Source organism: Carica papaya, chromosome 6 (genome assembly GCF_054855325.1).
Source record: "Carica papaya isolate Zhongbai chromosome 6, ASM5485532v1, whole genome shotgun sequence".
NCBI lineage: Eukaryota > Viridiplantae > Streptophyta > Magnoliopsida > Brassicales > Caricaceae > Carica > Carica papaya.
The window spans coordinates 1,884,113-1,903,470 of record NC_142314.1 but is presented as its reverse complement, the minus strand read 5'-3'; the positions used below and the strand labels follow the sequence as shown (position 1 = coordinate 1,903,470).

At 34.1% G+C, this 19,358-nt stretch overlaps 2 protein-coding genes and 6 non-coding genes across 27 annotated transcripts; 6 read left to right on the top strand and 2 right to left on the bottom strand.

The window, feature by feature from the left end:
- Positions 1-785: 785 nt before the first annotated feature.
- Positions 786-13,581, bottom strand: LOC110810415 (LIM domain-containing protein WLIM1-like). Of its 20 annotated transcripts, none has more exons than XM_088223206.1 (7): positions 13,392-13,581; positions 13,190-13,307; positions 2,547-12,171; positions 2,036-2,132; positions 1,826-1,869; positions 1,612-1,695; positions 786-1,228 (listed from the first exon to the last, which is right to left on the bottom strand). In XM_088223206.1, the coding sequence occupies exons 3-7, from the start codon at positions 2,682-2,684 to the stop codon at positions 1,001-1,003; spliced, it is 591 nt and encodes a 196-aa protein (XP_088079332.1). In that variant the 5' UTR covers positions 2,685-12,171; positions 13,190-13,307; positions 13,392-13,581; the 3' UTR covers positions 786-1,000. The 20 variants fall into 20 exon arrangements, with proteins under 20 accessions (XP_088079332.1, XP_088079330.1, XP_021892287.2 ...); XM_088223204.1 differs by lacking the exons at positions 13,190-13,307; positions 13,392-13,581 and having other exon boundaries at positions 2,547-3,313; positions 3,665-3,732; positions 3,829-12,365; XM_022036595.2 differs by lacking the exons at positions 13,190-13,307; positions 13,392-13,581 and having other exon boundaries at positions 2,547-4,007; positions 4,859-4,921; positions 8,535-12,365.
- TRNAP-AGG (transfer RNA proline (anticodon AGG)) lies at positions 4,321-4,392 on the top strand. The gene has a single exon. It is a non-coding gene; the product is annotated as a tRNA-Pro (tRNA).
- On the top strand, positions 5,106-5,177 carry TRNAP-UGG (transfer RNA proline (anticodon UGG)). Its single transcript has one exon. It is a non-coding gene; the product is annotated as a tRNA-Pro (tRNA).
- Positions 6,752-6,823, top strand: TRNAP-AGG (transfer RNA proline (anticodon AGG)). The gene has a single exon. It is a non-coding gene; the product is annotated as a tRNA-Pro (tRNA).
- TRNAP-UGG (transfer RNA proline (anticodon UGG)) lies at positions 8,784-8,855 on the top strand. Its single transcript has one exon. It is a non-coding gene; the product is annotated as a tRNA-Pro (tRNA).
- Positions 10,455-10,526, top strand: TRNAP-UGG (transfer RNA proline (anticodon UGG)). Its single transcript has one exon. It is a non-coding gene; the product is annotated as a tRNA-Pro (tRNA).
- TRNAP-UGG (transfer RNA proline (anticodon UGG)) lies at positions 11,805-11,876 on the top strand. Its single transcript has one exon. It is a non-coding gene; the product is annotated as a tRNA-Pro (tRNA).
- Positions 13,582-14,461: 880 nt separating the features above from the next.
- Positions 14,462-18,426, bottom strand: LOC110810422 (ADP-ribosylation factor-like protein 8a). Its single transcript, XM_088223432.1, has 6 exons — positions 18,265-18,426; positions 16,369-16,450; positions 16,207-16,239; positions 15,978-16,099; positions 15,035-15,196; positions 14,462-14,858 (listed from the first exon to the last, which is right to left on the bottom strand). Exons 1-6 carry the CDS (start codon positions 18,300-18,302, stop codon positions 14,741-14,743), a joined length of 555 nt encoding a protein of 184 aa, XP_088079558.1. The 5' UTR covers positions 18,303-18,426; the 3' UTR covers positions 14,462-14,740.
- Between the last annotated feature and the right edge of the window lie 932 nt (positions 18,427-19,358).

Sequence of the window (19,358 nt, the reverse complement as noted above, 5' to 3'; positions counted from 1 at the left end):
AGCAACTCACAAATACCGAACCCTTGCGCTTCGCGCAAATGCATTGACGAGAGTGAACTCAATATTTCAAGATACAATTTACACAACTGGAAGGACTGTGTGTGGATGATGATAAGATACAGCATGGGCCCTACTTTTCCTACTATTTTCCCCCTGTGCAGCATATAATTCTCTGTCTTTGTCCTGAGCATCCGATGGAATGTCTTTGTCCTCCTACCTGAGCATCGCATTGGCTGTATAGCCTTTTTTTTTTCTTTTCTCTGACCGAGTTATGGCGCATAAGTTTAATTGAGGTATCATGGTTTTCTCAATGTTGAGCTCAAAGTAATTCAGGAATTCGTACTTGTAGATTAGATGGGCTTTGTATATAAAAAGAATATAAGAATTCATTTGGTGATTTCTGTGTGTAAACCTCTTCTTTGATGGTATTCATTGAAGAACTAATCTGTCGAATCTCTCTCGATCAGATCAGGATTTGCTCCTATCAGTATTTGTTTGTTGAAAGATATTAACAGTAACAGAGAATTTATAGAAATTGATCTGTTAAGTTTTATCCAGCCATTTTTACTATCTAAACTAAAACGAAAACAGTTTCCAATGGATCATTTCACCACTCTGCTGCCTTCAGAAACCTATGTTTGTTCCCAGGACAGGTGAGAAAGAAAGGGTTAAAAGGACTACAAGAAGCACAGAGAAATTTTCATACTGAAAGCCGTTAGTACTGAACCAAACCAGAACAATTCTAATTGAAAATCTCACACCCACCTCACAGAAACAACCACCGATTATACATAAACCATATATATACCTCTTATCATAAAGAAACTGTAATCAGATGCGGCGATGACATAAAGATTTGAAGAGTACTGAACCGCCAATACAACACAGTATATATAGTCTCTTTCCCTTCTTTTTTCCTTTCTTTTGGGGTTCAAGTTTACGGGGAGGGAGGTACATACACACATACATACATACATACACATATATGGGGTTATTGTTATTATGATTCAGCTGCAATTTGTAGGGAAGTCATATTGTCAGGGGTGATTTTATCATCGTCGGTGATCTCGAGCTGGCTGTAGTTTCCCTTCTCCTTGAAGAGCTGAATGTGGTGGTGCTTGCAGTACAGAATTCCTTCGTGAGCAATGTAGTTTGATGGGCTGATTGTGCATCCTCCATGCGCGCATTTGAAGCAGCTCTTATGGTATGCAGCTCCATTAACCGACACCTTCATTTGGTAAACCCAATACATGTAAAGAACCAAGGATAAATTAGAAAATAGGTAAATAATAGGCCATGTAAAAGAGATGAAGTTTGTATAAGGGTAATTTTATCTCCTCTATTATAAGAAATTAGGGTTAGAGTTAGGTGAATGAAGAAACAAAAAGAACAGAACATGATAGAAAATTGAATTATAAAGCTCTCTCTTTTTTTTTTTTTAATCCAATTCTTAAATCTTAATTATTAAATATGTAAAAATTAATTATTTGATGCGTGATTAATAATTAAACTACACTCATATATTAAATATATAACTATAAATTTTATCAAAATAAAATAAAAAAATTACAAAAATATGTCTTATATTTATGTACGAGTGCTTAGTTATACCTTCTCAATCGGGTAGACGGTCTTCTCGCAGCATACACATTTATCTCTAGTGCCAGCGAACATGTTAGATACCTTTTGTGCATTCTGTAAAACCAAAATCATTTTTAAGTTTAGAAGTTGAAGAAATAATTCTTTGCTTCAATTCATACATAAATAATTAAATAATATATATATATATATATACACATCCCTGGAACAAAATAATTTTGTTTACCTCCTTGTCAACCTGCTTTTCAGGTTTCACAATCTTCGGTGTGCCTGAGAAGAATAACGGAGGAGGAAAAAGAGCATTGAAATATATTCTGAATAGAAATTAAATATTCAAAGGTTCATACATATGTGTATATGTATACAACATATACACATATGATTTTAGAAAGAGAGAGCAAGTTTTGAGATGCGGTTTCCTTAATTAAAAGAATACCTTCGAAACTCTTATCCAAACTGCCAGTTCTCTTGAAAAGTTGATCAAAGTGAGGCCTGCAATAGAGAACTCCCTCGAAAGAATTGAAGTTGCTGAGCTGCAAATTCATAGAAGAAAAATTTTCAGCGATCCAATCGAATGTTTTAGGGGAAAAAGATGGCAGGCAAATTTTTCTTCAAACAAATGTGATCACTGTCCTGAGAAAGAAGCCATGAAGTTCTCTATGTTTATATATATAATACACGCAAATAATACAGTATGTATATTATATATATTATATAGAGAATTATACGTACATGTTATACAAATATTTGATCAAGAGTGTCTGATTCATATCAGTTACACGTGGTGTTATACAAGTTTTAAGTACTATGCATCAAGCGAACCGCGCATGCATCAAGCGAACCGCGCATGCATCAAGAACATATACAGACAAGTAGTTACCGTACATACGTTGAGCTAACCACGCATACATCAAGAATAAGAACACGCAAATGTTAATTATATATACCTTGAGGGTACCATTGCAATGGTGGCAGCGGAAGCAGGCTTTATGATAAATCCTGTTATTGGCTGCTAATTTATCAACCAAGTAAACCGTCTTGGTGCAAGCCGTACATTTTTGTTGAGTTCCTGCAAAGGTGGCCATGGCGGCTTCTTCCTCCCCAAACCCTAGTTTAGGACAAGGAAGGCCAGCTCGTTCGGTGGCAAGCCCCACCCAAAAGAAAAAAAAAAAAAAAATTTGTTTTGTCCTCTGTTAATTTCTTTTCTGATTTTACCCACTAAAAAATTGATCCTTTTCTCTCAGGATTTTGTGTATTTATAATTAAAGTCTAAAAAAAGAAAGGAAAGGAGATGATGAAGGTTTGAGTGGGGAGAAAATAGAGGAGTTCCAGGAAATTGCGGGTAATTCATGAAATAAATCAGATCATATATATATATATGTATAGAGAGAGAGAGAGAGAGAGAGAGAGAGAGAGAGAGAGAGAGAGAGAGATGGAGGTTGCGCCATATCCTTTTCATCATCATTTTCTCCGGATTTAAAGCAAATTCCATTTCATCCATACCATGTCATGATTATGTGTGCATGTACATGTATGTATGTGTGTGTGTTAACAACCACTTTTTAACTTTTTCCTTATAATTATATCCTTCATATCTATCATATATAACAGTTCAATTTGGTTGGCATTATGGCCATGATCCCATAAAAAGGTTGTTAATGGAAGAAGGCTGCCAACTTGGGGAAAAGAAACTCAAAAGGCCATTTCAGTTTACCTGTTATTGAGCAGAAGAAATTTTCATGGTGAAAGTACATTTCAAATCATCAAAGCTCAATATAAATAGCATGCAATCAGTATTTTAAATGTAATATTGTAAGTTCTTACAACAAAGACATTAATTCTTAAAATTCTATTGTCAATTTAAGTTTTGCATAAATCATCCGAACCAGGTAAGATCAAACCACCCAATCACAAGAGCCAGAAAGAAAAAGAAATTTAATTCAAAGAATAAATAATTGAAGTTTTTACAGAAAGACAAAACCTCAAATTGCTTATTTGGTCTAGTGGTATGATTCTGCCTTTTGATTCAAGCATTTATTACACTATGACTTGGCAAATGACATACCTTTTTTTTCTTCTTTTCTCAAACTATTCTTCATCAATGAATTGGAATGAGTAAATCTCCAAGAAGTACTACAAAAGTTATGAGAAAAGAGGAAAGATAGTACCATACTTGAATGTGCAATTATTATCATTTTCTAAAAGTTGAATGTGCAATTATAATCTTACCTCAACTGGAAACTATAAGTCAGTAGAAAATCCTGAAATCATCTCAGAAAATGTTGAAACCTCTAATATAGTACCAAGTTTTTAGATGTAAAAATTTCAACAGAGAAAAAGGACATTTGGTCTGGGGTATGATTCTTGCTTAGAGTTCAAGAAGTGCTGAGTTCAATTATTGAATGCCCCTATCAAAAAATACAACTTTTTCATTAAATTAAAAAAAAAATACAACGGCATGAAAAAAAAAACATGAATGGCATATACGAACAACAAAGCATTTGGAATACAATTTCTTCATGAATAAAAGAATTCAACTATGGAATCTGAAAAGGCACAAACAGTGTCTATGAAAAACATGACATTTGGTCTAGCGGTATGATTCTCGCTAAGGGCGCGAGAGGTCCGAGTTCAATTCTCGGAATGCCCTTACCAAGAAATTCAATTTCTTTATGAATGAAAACATACAACTATAAGAATGAACAGCATTTACAGACAACAGGGCATTTGGTCTAGTGGTATGATTCTCGCTTAGGGTGCGAGAGGTCCCGAGTTCAATTCTCGGAATGCCCCCTTATCTCATCATTACTTAAAATATTTTTGCCCCCATATCAGAGCTAATATTTCAGCAATCAGACCTTAAGTTTAACACCAAATCTTAAAACTTCTTAATGAATCAAGAAATATTTTTTTCCTCAGGCAAGATTCTTCAGCAATGAATTCCACAAATAAATCATGAAAGACTCCCAAATTCTCCAAACCAAGTTGGAAAATAGTTGTCTGAGGAATTTTCCTTTTAATAAAATCTGCCCATGAGAAAACTGGTCATTGCAAATTAACAAGAGGGAAAGACATAGTATCAAGGAAAAATTTGATGGAAAGTATAAGTACTAGTTTCAGCTGGTTTTAAATTTTTATAAAGAAAAGAATCATAGATCAGCATGAGATTTGAATGTATGCTTTAATCATCTACCCATTTTTGGACACCACAATATTTTGTCCTTCAATTTGCAGAGTTTCCCGTGAAAAAGTTTCTGACCTTTCTCAGGAAATGTCCAAACTTCCAACTGTATTTACACTTGAAAGTTTTGTCTGCTCCCACCTACAAAAACTATGACACCAAGATCAAAAACCAACTAAATAGGCAACAGTACTACATTTTTATAAATATTATTTTTTAAATTAACAGACATAGACCTTAATTATATTACAAATGTATACACCAACACACGTGAGACCAGAAAATAATGATTCTCTGATGGAAATTTCACTACTAATCACAAATTGGGCATTTGGTCTAGTGGTATGATTCTCGCTTTGGGTGCGAGAGGTCCCGAGTTCGATTCTCGGAATGCCCCTCTTTTTGTCCCAAATCCAATGGGCATGCTCACCTAAAAGTCAACCAAACAAGCATAATTTTTTATGAATGCAGAAAATTTTCTTTTCTGACAAGATTCTTCAGCGGCAAATTGGCATCCATAAAGCACAAAAAACTTATTCCAAGAGTTCTGAAATCAAGGCGGAAAGTTGGGAACATATCTAAAATTAATTTCCATGTGGAGTAAGAAATTCACCTCTGAAGAAAACTGGTCATAAAAAATAAACAGGATTGGGAACTGTCAATGTACATTTGGTGAACAAGTTCTCATTCCAAACAAATTTTAAGTTTTTTACAAAACAGTTCGAGGTCAGTAGAAAATCCCATACTTCAATTGGATTGCCTCACAAGCAAAAGTTTCTGATCTCTCTCAGAAAAGTCCAAACAGCAAATTGAATTACCAAGTTGTTCAGTTTCTCACTTACCAAACTGACACCAAAAGCTGCCTAGCATAGCAATTTCTGATCCCTTAGAAAAATGTTGTCTTTAAATAGACTAAAGAATATGGAGAAAGTGCTGATACATTTAAAAAGACTATGATTCCTCTCACAAAATGTTCAAAGCTCCAAATGTGTTTGTATGTTCTTATATAGCAACCATCACAACTAGGAAACTGAAAGCTTGTATGTTCTTAAATAAACTTAGACTAGTCGTATAATTTTCGCTTAGGGTGAGAGAGGTCCCAAGTTCAACTATTGGAATGCCCCTTACACAAAATAAAATTTCTTGACAAATCAAGAAACACACTATTCCCTGACAAGATTCTTCTGCAATGAATTAGAATATGAATCATATTGTAGAAGATATCTGCCACAAATTTCAAATCCGATAGTTCTATGTAGGAAAAAATCATTCCTGAAGAAAATAGGTTCTTGCATAGTAACCAAAGGGAAAGGCACCCTGGCAAAAAAATTTTATACATACAATGAAAGAAGAAATGTTATTAATTTATTAGAAATGAAGAAAAGATACAAACATAACCTATCCTCAAAAGTGAAAAGCAAAAACTCCCTATTTTATTCAAGAAAAAAAAAGGATTTTTAACAGGCACCAAGGAAATGTCTTCCAAGAACTTAAGAAAAGGTCAGAAATAAGGTTTTATAGGTAATTATCATAAGTAATCAAATTCCCTATAAACAAAACCTTAGGAAATGGAACCAAGCATCTCTAACCTCAAAAAGAAAGTAAATACCCTTGAAAACTCATTAGTTTCTCTTTTCAAATGACCCAAAAATAGTCAAAAGGAAAATGTCCTTTTAGAGTCACAAACTCGGTTATCCCCATGCCCAAAATCTAGTCCGCCATGCTGGAAAGTATAAACAACAGATTCAGAAAGCTAAATGCTGAATCCCACAACCTTGTAGCCTCCAAGCACCAAAGAAGGAGATGGTAGGGGGGATTCCCACCCTTTTAAGGCACAAAGGGCATCAAAGTAAAAGCTCTATTATTAATAAAAGAAAATTTTGAATTCTATAGAGATACAAATATGATAATTTAAATTAACAGAACTATATGGTATTAGTTACGACTGGAACATTTTAGACATCAATAACAGGGCATTTGGTCTAGTGGTATGATTCTCGCTTAGGGTGCGAGAGGTCCCGAGTTCAATTCTCGGAATGCCCCTCATCTTTTGCCACCACCAAAACTTATTTGTTTTCCTATAGTAAATATTTCAGCAACCAAACCTATAGTCAATGTTACAATATAAAATCTTTACATATCAATAAACAGTTTTCCCTCAAAAAATTTTCCTCCAGACAAGATTCTTCTGCTACAATTAGAATAAACAAATCATATAAAAAAAACGCCAGAAATTCCAAAATCAAGGTGGACAAATGGGAAGTCTTAGAAACAAATAGTCATCTGGCAAAGAGAAAATTCTTCCTCTGAAGAACAGGTCAGTGCAAATTAACGAGGAAATTCTGGGCGGAGGTATCGAATACTCATTTCAGCTGGTCTTAGGTCTATATAAAGAAACAAAATGCATATTTGAAAGTCTGAAGTTGTCTGTTCCCACGCTCAAACATGATGACAATAAGAACCAACCAACAGCATGGGAAACAATATATATATGTGTGTGTATATGTGTATATTAATAAAAAAGAAATATTATTAGAAAGGAGGACCAACGACTTACAAACTAAAAAAGATTTACAAAAAGAATAATGAGATAAAGGGTTGTTGCCTTGAATGAAAGAGGTTAACCAAAAAATAATCTAACTATCATACCTCATTGCAGTCATGAGTATAGTTAGGCACGTTGCTTTATTTTTAATATGTTGGATGCAAAAAGTCAACGATAGCAATTGCTATATCACAACTTGTGCAGCTAGATGTTCTCAGAACTTTTGAAGGATGTGAGAATAATAGGACTACGAAGGTCGACATGCAGCTTGAAAATTTCTATAGCATAAGAGAAATTCGGATGAATTGTAAAACGAACAATAACAAATGGGCATTTTGTAGGTGGAATGCTTCTCGCTTCAGTTGCAAAAGGTCCCAAATTTATTCTCGAAATGCCCCCAGAAAGTTAAGGCATGCAATAATGTTCGACAGCCTCGAATTTGGAAAGTAACTCTTGTCTAAATTACCTGATCATTTTCATAGATAAAAACTTTGACCAGTTTTAGTACACTTCGAAGTTTGAAGTGAGTTTTGATTCTTCGAAAATATTTACCCAAAATGCTTTTTCTTTACCAGTTAAGACCAAGCTGCCCTGTTAGAAGCCAGCAACAAAAAGGAAAATACTATTACTGCAAACTGATAAAAGAATTATGTAATACAAAAAATAAAGTACTCTAATTGGTCATTTGATCTGGTGGTATTATTCTCATTTTGGGTGCAAGAGGTCCGAGTTCAATTACCAGAATGCCCCCTATCTCATTAAAACCTATAATGTTTTTCCCGTATATCAGAGCAAATATTTCATCAATCAGACCTCAAGTTAGCACCGCATCATGAAACTGCTTAATGAATCAAGAAATATTTTTTTCCCTTGACAAGATTCTTCAGTAATGAATTCTACAAATAAATCGTGGAAGGCTCCCAAATCTTTGAATCAAGGCGGAAAATAGTTATCTGGAGAATTGAAAAAACAAAGATCTGCCACTGAGAAAAATTGGTCAATTCAAATTAACAAGAGGGAAAGACATAGTATCAAGGAAAATTTGAAGGAAAGTATCAAGTACTTGTTTTAGCTGGTTTTATGTTTTTATAAAGAAGAGAACCATAGATCAGCATGAAATTTGAATATATGCCTTAATCATCTATCCATTTTTGGACACTACAACATTTTGCCTTCAATTTATAGAGCTTCCATGCAAAAGTTTCTGACCTTTCTCAGAGAATATCCAAACTTCCAACTGTATATTTGCACTTGAGAGTTTTGTCTGTTCCCACCCACAAAAACTATGACACCAAGAACACCAACCAGTTATAAGCAAGAGTATTACATTTTTACACATAATATGTTTTAAATTAACAGACATAGATCTTAATTGTGTAACACATGTATACACCCACTCGCTCATCAGATCAGAAAATAATAATCCTCTTGTGATAATTTCACTAATAATCACAAGTTGGGCATTTGGTCTAGTGGCATGATTCTCGCTTTGGGTGCGAGAGGTCCCGAGTTCGATTCTCGGAATGCCCCCCTTACCTTTTTGTCCCAAATCCAATAGGCATTCTCACCTAAAGTCAACCAAACAAGCATAATCTATTTATGAATGCAGAAAATTTTCTTTTCTGACAAGATTCCTCAGCAGCGAACTGGCATCTATAAATAAAAAAAATATTCCAAAAGTTCCGAAATCAAGGAGGAATCATACCTGAAATTTAATTTCCATGTGAAGAAAGAAATACGCCTCTGAAGAAAACAGATCATAACAAATGAACAAGATGGAGGAACTGTCAATGTAAATTTGGTGAACAATTTCTCATTCTAACCAAATTTGAATTTTTTTAGGAAGCATTTTGTAGTTTGAGGTCAGTAGAAAACCCCATAATTCAATTGTATTGTCTCACAAGCAAAAGTTTCTGACCTCTCTAAAAAATGTCCAAACAGCAAATATATATTTTTTTTTGGGAAATAAATCCAAACAGCAAACTATGTTTCTCTCTTACCAAACTGACACCAAAAGCTGCCTAGTGTAGCAATTCCTGATCCCTTAAAAATATGTTGTTTTTAAATAAACAGAAGAATATGGAGAAAGTATTAGATGGCATCACATTTAAAAAGACTATGCTTCCTCTCACAAAATGTTCAACCTCAAATTCTGTTTTGTAACTTCTTATATAGCACCCATCACAACTAGGACACTGAAAACAGTACGAGTAGCAATAACAGGGCACTAGGTCTAGTCGTATAATTCTCGCTTAGGGTGTGAGAGGTCCTGAGTCAATTCTTGCAACGCCCCTTACACAAAATAAAATATCTTAATAAATCAAGAAACACATTTTCCTGACAAGATTCTTCCGCAATGAATTTGAATATGAATCATATAATAGAAGATATCTGCCACAAATTTCAAATCCGATAGTCTTATTATGTAGGAAAAAATCAGTTCCAGAAGAAAACAGGTTCTTGCAATTAAAAGAGGGAAAGGCACAGGCAAAAAATTTTTATACATACAATGAAAGAAGAAATGTTATTAATTTATTAGAAATGAGGAAAAGGTACAAACATAACCTATCCTCAAAAGTAAAAAGGAAAAAAGTAAAAGCTGCCTATTTTCTTTAAGAAAAAAAAGGATTTTTAACAGGCACCAAGGAAATGTCTTCCATGAACTTAGAAAAAGGTCAGAAATAAGGTTTTATAGGTAACTATCATAAGTAATCAAATTCCCTATAAAAAAAACACTTAGGAAATGGAACCAAGCATCACTCATCTAAAAAAGAGAGCAAATGCCCTGGAAAACTCATTTGTTTTTCTCTTTTTAAATGATCCAAAAAATAGTCAAAAGGAAAATATCATTTTAGAGTTACAAACTTTGATCCCCCAATGCCCAAATCTAGTCAAACAAGCTGGAAAGAGTCACGAAAGATTCAGAAAGTTCAAAGCAGAATCCCATAATCTTGTAGCCTCCAAGCACCAAAGAAGGAGATGGTTGGGGATTCCCACCCTTCCAAGGCGCCAAAGACAGCAAAATAAACACCCTATTATTAATAAAAGAAAATTTTGAATTCTGTAGAGATATAAAGATTAAGTTTTAAATTAACAGAAGTATATGATAATATTTAGACATCAATAACAGGGCATTTGGTCTAGTGGTATGATTCTCGCTTTGGGTGCTAGAGGTCCCGAGTTCAATTCTCGGAATGCCCCCTACCCCTTCCCCTGACACTCTTTTTCCCACAGACTGCTTTTTTAGGTCCCTTTGAGCAGTCAGACTAACAGTCAACACCAGGATGACCTTTTCGCCGATGCTAAAATCAAGAATCATAAACATGATACAAAAGATTTCAAATCAAAGTGGAAAGTTATAATCATATTTGAACTCTGAACATCTTACAGAGAAACATATATTTCAAGGGGAAGTTCATATGCTATTATTAATATTTTTTTGAAATAGAAGTTAATATGCTATTACAATTGGCTTTGACTTTTTTAAACCTTGAAAATGCAATACTTTTACCTCATCTGGTGACCAGAGGTTGGTGGAAAATTCAAAATTTCTTCCTTCAACTTGTACAGCCTTGCATGCAAAAGTTTCTGATCTTTATAAGGAAATATCCAAGCCTCTAATTGCATTTTGAGGTTGACAGTTCCTACCTCCCAAAACTATGATGCCAAGAACTGCACCAGCATCATGGCAAGAAATTCTTTTTTAGATTAACAGAATCATCTGCATGATATAGTGATTACAACTGGAACATGTTAACCATCAGTAACAGGGCAGTGGTTTAGTGGTAACATCCTCAGTTAGGGAGCAAGAAGTCTCAATCTATTCTCGGAATGCCCCTACTTTCTCCCATCCTCCCTTTTTACTTTGCACATTTTTTTAGGTCCTTATGAGCAGTCAGAACAAAAAGTCAACACCATAATAAACAATTACTAGATCAATCCAGAAACCTTTCTTTGGTCAAGACTCTCCGGTAATGAATTGAAGCCAATATATCATAGTACACAATTTTGAAATCAAGGTGGAAAGTTAGGACCATAACTTGAAATCAAATTTTCATCAGGAGAACCAAATTTGTCTGAAGAATATTGCTCATGGACAATGAACAAGATGGAATACCATATGTCAGCATCCATTTTGGCAGCAAGTTCAAATGCTCGTTGAAATTGACTTTTAATGTTTGTTAAACATTGTAAATGCAATTATATTTGTATGTAATTTTTTAATTTTGAAATCAGAAGAAAATTTAAGATTCTAGACCTTCAACTTTTACAGGGTGGTACCCAAAAGTCACTAACATCTACAAGCAAACATCCAAACAGCCAATTATATATTCCTGTTGCTCAGTTCCACCTCCCAAAATATGATACAAAAAACTGCCACCTACAGCATAGGATTTATTTATTCTGAAATAAAATGTTTTAAATAAACAAAAAACGTATGGTAATAATTATCGCAAGACCATGTTTCAGATTATAACAGGGCATTTGGTCTAGTGGTATGATTCTCGCTTTGGGTGCGAGAGGTCCCGAGTTCGATTCTCGGAATGCCCCCTTCCACACCCATTTTTTTTAGTTCCCTAAACTTGTTCCAGACAGAATTCTTCAGCAATGAGTTTGAATCAATAAATATTAAAATATGTGAGCCATAAATCTCAAAATCAAGGTGTAAAGGCAGGATGTTACCTTTCAATCTAATATCTGGAGAAGGAATCCCTGGAAGTAGAGGAACAAACAGATTCTGATGAGGTAGAAGTAATTTGACACTCCTTTCTTTTGGATAACTGGTCAAGCTCTCTCCATGAAGAACAGCCAGTTGACCTCATAACTAACAAGCAACACTGCTTCCCTGGCAATAATAACAACTGAACTCAACCATGCCATTTGCACAGCCATGTGGAAGAAAATCATATAACAAGTAAAACTAAAGGAAAACCATGTGCAGAGAGGTTGACAAAGAGCAAAGAGCAAATTAATGATAAAGCAAAAGTTAATCCCAATGGTGAAGGCACATAACACTCATTTTTCAATGAGAACAATATGAACCCCCCTACCCCCCCCCCCCCCCCCAAAAAAAAAAAACCTGCTGCAGGTTTTTCAATGAAGCGGGTTGTTTCATCAACAAAGCTACCCACACCCTCAGAAACAACAGCTCTAGGCCTTGCTCAAGGACAACACTTAAAAGAAACCCCTCTTCCAGTAGATAGATCAAGCCTTGGGCTCGATTTCTTAGTTTACTCCACAACAATTTGCACCTGTTAGTAGTAGAATTGTTTTTTTAAAATAGAAACAAAAACAGAATTTATCTGCAAATACCTGAAATGAAAATTCAAATAACAATATAATGTACCAAACTTTCAAGCTCGACCCACAATATATGTAAAATGTCCATCAGAGAAAAGGGAACAAACACCAAAAGCTTAAAAATGCTGTTGAACTATGAAACTAATAACCGAATAGCAGTTTCATTTCAAATTCTTGCATAAAATAAAAAATATAACAGAAAAAGCTTCTCATATAAACATCAAATTATTCAAGGAACTCAAAGTACAGGGGCAACTAAATAAACTCACTTGTATGAAGTCATATGCTGTGATTTCGTTAACACCAGCCATTTCTACCACCTCGACGTATAAATAGAATATAAGGAAACTAAACAGGGAAAAAAGCCCAAAGTATATACGTACCAGCAATTTGTTATCCTCCTCTAAACGACGAAAACAAAAAACTCCCGAACAAAATGTCCAACGAAACAAACAGGGGCTACTATAAGAACTTAGAAACTATAACCGGCCAATACAAGGGAAGCTGATCAAACATAAATCGTCATAAGAAAAACGAAAAAGAGTTACCCCAGCAGACAATACCTAGTGAACTGATACTAAGGAGCCGTACTATTTGGCCGATATACGAACAACGCGTTAGCGTTTGTAACACGCCTGTATGTTTAGCTGATTTCTCTTCGGTTGGAAATCAAGGATTAACCTAGTTCCTCAGTGCAAAAAAGAAAGAGAGCTGTCGATAGTTCACAAACAGTTGATTGACAGCTTAAAAGCAGAGTATAAGTACCTCCAATCTTCTCCGTTATTATTCTCTTCTTCACTCTCAATTCCTCTTCGTTTTCTTTCCCACTCTTCTTCTTCTGCTACCTCTGTTACGGAATTCTTCTGGTATCACGAACCAGGGCTTCGTTCTTGAACAAAACCCTCCTTTCCTGAAGAAGCAGAACGGTTTTCATCAAGTTCCATGGCGTGCTTATCCTTTTCACTTTAATAGCGACCAACCCGAGACGGACATTCCTTAGAAGGTCAGCAGCTTCCTTTTGACCATGACAACTCACTATGTGGGGCCAGCTCTTTCCAACAATTTATTTTTAAAAAAATTACATAAAATTTGTATTTTAGTTAATTTATTTTTTTAATTAACTAAAAATTTTATTAAATAATATTTTTGTGAGATTTATTTGAATATAATTTTCAAAAATTATATTTCTAAATAATTAAACATTAAATAACCCTCCCTCAATCATAGTTTTAATCAACTACTAATTAATTTAATAATTAATATATTATTTTTTTCTATGAACTTTAGTGTATTATTTTATAAAAAAGAATAAATATATATTCAATTCATGTATAAAATATATATCTAATAATTTTATTACAATTTTTTAATCAGATATTTGTTCAACTTGATAACATTAAATTTATTAATTTTAACATTTTAAGGTAAAGTGAAAAATACATTATATAAGTATATAATACAAAATAGTTTTAATTTTTATAAGATAATATTTATTATAATTATATTCAAACATCAAACACCCTTGTACATATATATCAATTTTATTATATAATATATTCACCACTATATAATTTTTTTGTAAAAAAAATAAAAACATACAATTCATTAATCATGTAAAATATTTACACTAATCATAATGCAACCTTATAACAGATATTACATAAAAATAACTAATTTGATTAAAATTTACAATTTTTTATAAAAAAAATATATATATTTATCAACGTACGTTCTAATTACACTTTAAAATAATTTTTTTTTATCACTTTTCATTTAAAAAAAGAGCGAGCTTAAGGTGAACCAGAAAAAAAAAAACCTGTAAAAGAACAACTCCAAATCACAATAGTCATAGCAATTTATACTGCACAGAAGATTAACTAATACCTGCACATAAAATTACAAAAACCTCAAACCACATCAGGCCACAAAGTCATGAACACCCGGCTGTCAATCCAAACAACATATAATATGATTCAAGTCAAGAAGGAAAGTGAATAAATGGTCAGATGTCAACAGGAACTGGTCAGAAGTTCGATGGACAAGCCCTGGAACGTAGCCACTGGGAATGGTCGAACCACGTTGAGAGTATAAAAGAAGAGTTGAAGGAATGAGACTCAATTCTTCGATTTTGAATGCTTTACAAGCCAATCGATGACCATGTCAATGTTACTAGAATTCTTGCACGAAACCATGAAGCAACAAACTTCTCTATCGGTAATGGACTTGAGCCCCCTGCATGAGGAAACAAAGATAAGCTCGGAAGACACAGACAAAAGACATATATGTATATAACTGTTTTGAAAAGCTATACAAGCTATAATAGCTGAGTTCCACGAATTATATATTTATGCCAACCATAGCGTGAGCAATATACAGCAGTTGATCACTTCTATCTCACCGCCACTTACATTTGTTCCGCTAAATCTTGCTTGGACAAGGCTCCAGGTTTATCAATCTTGTTACCCAGTACCAACAAGGGTATGCCATTCAGTGATGACTTACTCAACAGGTCATGAAGTTCATTTCTTGAGACAGGTAAGTTATCGAAATCAGCAGCATCTATAACGTAACTGCATAATTCAACATTCAGATCTTTTAGCCATCAAAATTTAAAGATCATACTAGTGAAATACAACCTTAACTTAATTGACCAAACCAAATAAAACTATATGTGAATGATAGAACCATCTCATCCCAAAATCAATCATGATACACATAAGAGAAGCACAAATCACTTATTAGTAACCAGCATGATCCCAAAAAAAATGCTATTTTGATATTCATGTATATGGAAATTGCTATGTTAATAGTTGTGCATATGCAAAATGGTATCTTTATATCAGCGTGATCTCCTTTGGTTGGGTTGGGGGTGATGGCGTTAGAGACATTTTATGCAAACAGTAAGGAAGAACAGGCTGAAATATGACTGTCCAAATTTTTTTCATGAAGAAAATTTAAACTTGCATTGATTTCACTTCACTCCTAAAATTAACAACTTAAAATATTTTTAATTAAGTTTCAATCAAATTCAAATTTTTAAAAAATAATTTATAATTATTTAAGAGATAAATATAAATTAAATTTTTTAAAAAATAAACTCCCACTAATAACATAATTTTTTTAAATAAATATGTTTTAAATTTAATTAAAAATAAATTTTATTTAAATTTAAATTAATAAATAAAATAATTTATAATTTCGACATTAATTTTCAATGACTTGACACCAGAACATAAGTTATGGTAAGATGGTATATAAAATTTGAGAAACTTTTAAAATGGAAGGAGCTCAGGTCATTCAAAGAAGAACTCTTAGCATGCAGCCAATGATGTTAGGCTTTTAGCAACATACACAATAACTGAAACAGCACGGCAGTATCTCTCCCACATACTGCGAAACCTCGGTTGACCTCCAAGATCCCACAACTTTATAGTGACATTTCCTTTAGTTACCTTTCTCATATTAAATCCAACCTGCAGCAAGAAGGATATTCTTTAGTCATAAGCAAAGTTTGCACATCTATGAACTTTTAGAACTTCCCATCCAAACAAGAGAAAAACTTGTGGGGATGATGACACACCGTGGGAATCATGTCTTCACTATATCCACCAGTCTTCAGACAAGAACCAGATACATTCAGCCATCAGCACCAAAGATAATATTGAAAGGGAAAAACAAATATTAGAAAGAACTTCAAACTTGTTAAGAAGAAATTACAACTCCTACACGAACATTTACTTACTGCAATTACATTCACAAGTGATGTTTTCCCTGCATTCTGGAGGCCTATCAAAGATAGTTCCATTTCTTGCTTGAAAAAGAGACTGCAATCAGAAAGAAGTTCATTTTAATTTGTTGGTTCACATAATCATACAAGCAGTAGAAAAACACACTACTTGTGCTTGTTAAATTGCCTACTGTCCAAAGACATGGAATCACTTATGTAAAGCTTTTAGTTGCAGATGCTTGACATTGCTGCATCAATGCTAGGCTTGGTGGCCTCACGCTAGATATTTTCACCTTTTGTTTAGGCTCCCACCTCTCACTAAAATCTAGAGCTCTGGTAGCTAAGAATGTGATATAGGTGTCCTTCATTTTTCATAAAATATAGTCAATACTAGTAAAGCAACTAAGTGTTGATTGTCCTAGAAAGTTATTGCTCTGTATCGTGCACCTAAATCTTCCTGTCACCTCTAAAATGTACCGGCCCAAACCACCCTTTTGTTTTCAGTTGGCAAGCTTGGACAGTAATCTTTTTTAGACTTCCCTAGAATATCATTAGAATCACAGTGATTCAACAGATAGTTGTTAGGTCTTAATCAAAGCTTGAAGGAAAGAAAAATGTTTTCTGCTTAAGGTGAGAAAAGAACCCAGAATTTGGAATGATTTTCTACTTGCTTTTCATTCACATGTCGAGGCTTTAAATAGCCAAAGAGGAATTACAAGCTAATAACTACTTCCTACTTCTACGAACATGATTTCCAAAGAAAGAGATAAGGGATAATGGTCCACTTCCATTGTGGAGAGCTGCTGCAGAGTGGAATTGGCTGAATGTGGATATGGTGGACCAGTTCCGTAGGGATGGTTGGCGCACGTGCGGTTGACTGGGTCATTTTCTTCAATTCCGGTATTTTGGGTTTCTTGTGAGAACACGTTGGGATCTACGGATCCTAACAATAGTTTACTAGCATCATCCAGATACTGCACAAACTAATGGGCCATGACCCGGCATTTTTATATATAACTCAGTGATTTAGAATATCGGCATTTTTGAAAATCGAGACCAGAGAGATACATATATGCTCAGACTTGCATGATTGAAAATCCTGAGTGAGTCAAGAACATTATATATTACTCTAGAGATCAGCCCATCACATGACATGATGATAAACTACCAGAGGAATTATCAAGACCAAAACATAAAATTGATAAATGAAGAGACCAGTAGACATTCTACCACCAAATTCTCCCTTAAGGACAACATCACGATCTCTGATGAGGAGAGATGACTTTTTTAGAAAATCTACTAAAACTACAATCTAAACATCTTCAGGTATCACACCATATCCACAGACCTCTGTGTTCAATTCACAATATTACACTGGACTCTTTCACAACAAGGACAGAACTGCAACCAAACCTCCAAATGAGAATTCAACCTCTGGCTACTTGGCAACAATAACATCAAAGGATTTTAGGAAGCTGCAGTCATAATTCCATACATATCCCTAGCAGTATATATTTACTTGTTTCTCCTAATTTACCACTTCCTTTGAACTTCAGCAACAGCAATACCATTGCTATCAAATCAAAGCATACTAATCAGTGCAAGAACGAGAATCAATTACCACGAGAAAACAACTAAGCATTAAATTTTTGGATCATAACTTACTACGCAGTAAATTCTATTTGAAATTTAAAAAACAAAATCATTTCTAACAGAATTTCTTATCCACCACGAAAAAATCTCCGGTCAAAACTTCAACGACCAAAAAGAAATTTGCAATCAGCTGTATCGTCAATTACGTTGCTCTAATTAGGTTTAACTCTATTTAACTGCAGATTATCGTTTTCAACAACTAAGCATCTCCATTTTTTTTCTATTTTCTCGGGCACCAAACACGGAGAGAGCACTTACCTTCGCAGCCAGTTGAGAAAAGCTTCCCATAATCCCATTTTCGTGCTATAATCACAGGAAGAAATCACCAGGTAAATCAAGGTTTCGAATTTGAGCTAAAAATGATCTGTGAAAAGCTGCTCGCTCGTCTATTAACAAAAAGATTAAGCACTTTATTTCGAAAACAAACAGCGCGAGAGAGAATAATAATGACGGTACTCATAACGTACAGTCAACGTGAGGAATGTTCGGTTTTTCTCCCACGCGTCGTCTGAAGTGCGTGAAGGTTTCAGCCAATCGTGTACTTATTTACTTGCCGCTTTTGTCGGTCATTGGTGAAGATTTCAACACGCGCCTTAGATGAAGCGGGTTATTGTATTTAACATGAGAGATAGTAGGTGGAATTAAACGCTGTCGTTTTAACTTTTGTGAAACGTAATTTTGTCCTCTTTGCATCAGCGCCCACGGAAGGTCAATTAGCTGGTCGTTGTCATCCGTGAATATTTCGCCTGGCACCCTCCTTTGATTCGAAATAAATATATTATATGTATTCGTTAATTTAATTCATAAATTCTTTAAAAAAAATAATTGGTAAAACAATATTAGCCCTTAACAATAATATCCATATATATATACACACACACACATACATTAACTATTATGAGATAGTCAATTCTTGTTTTTTAAAAATAATAAATGTGACATGTATCATTAATTATAAGTAACAAAAGAATATAAATTCATACATAAAATTATCTATAAGTTAATAAAAATATCAAATATAACAGTCGACCCACAATAAAAAAAATTCAAAGTTGTAAATTTTTGTATATTATGATCGTGATACATGTGTTTGTAAATATATGAATTTATATTAAAAAAACACATAATATATAATTATATTTACACTTTAGTATAAAAGTAATATATATTTTAGACGTCAATAGAAAATTAAGGGCTCTATTCCAATACACTTGGCAGCACGTACCGTGCAATCCCATTTCCTTCTGCTGCAGACAGAGGCATCAGCCAGCCACCATAACACGAGTGAGCTTACGACAACTGAGGACCCCGCTTCTGTCAGAGAACGAAACGTCCTGGAAACCCACCAAAAC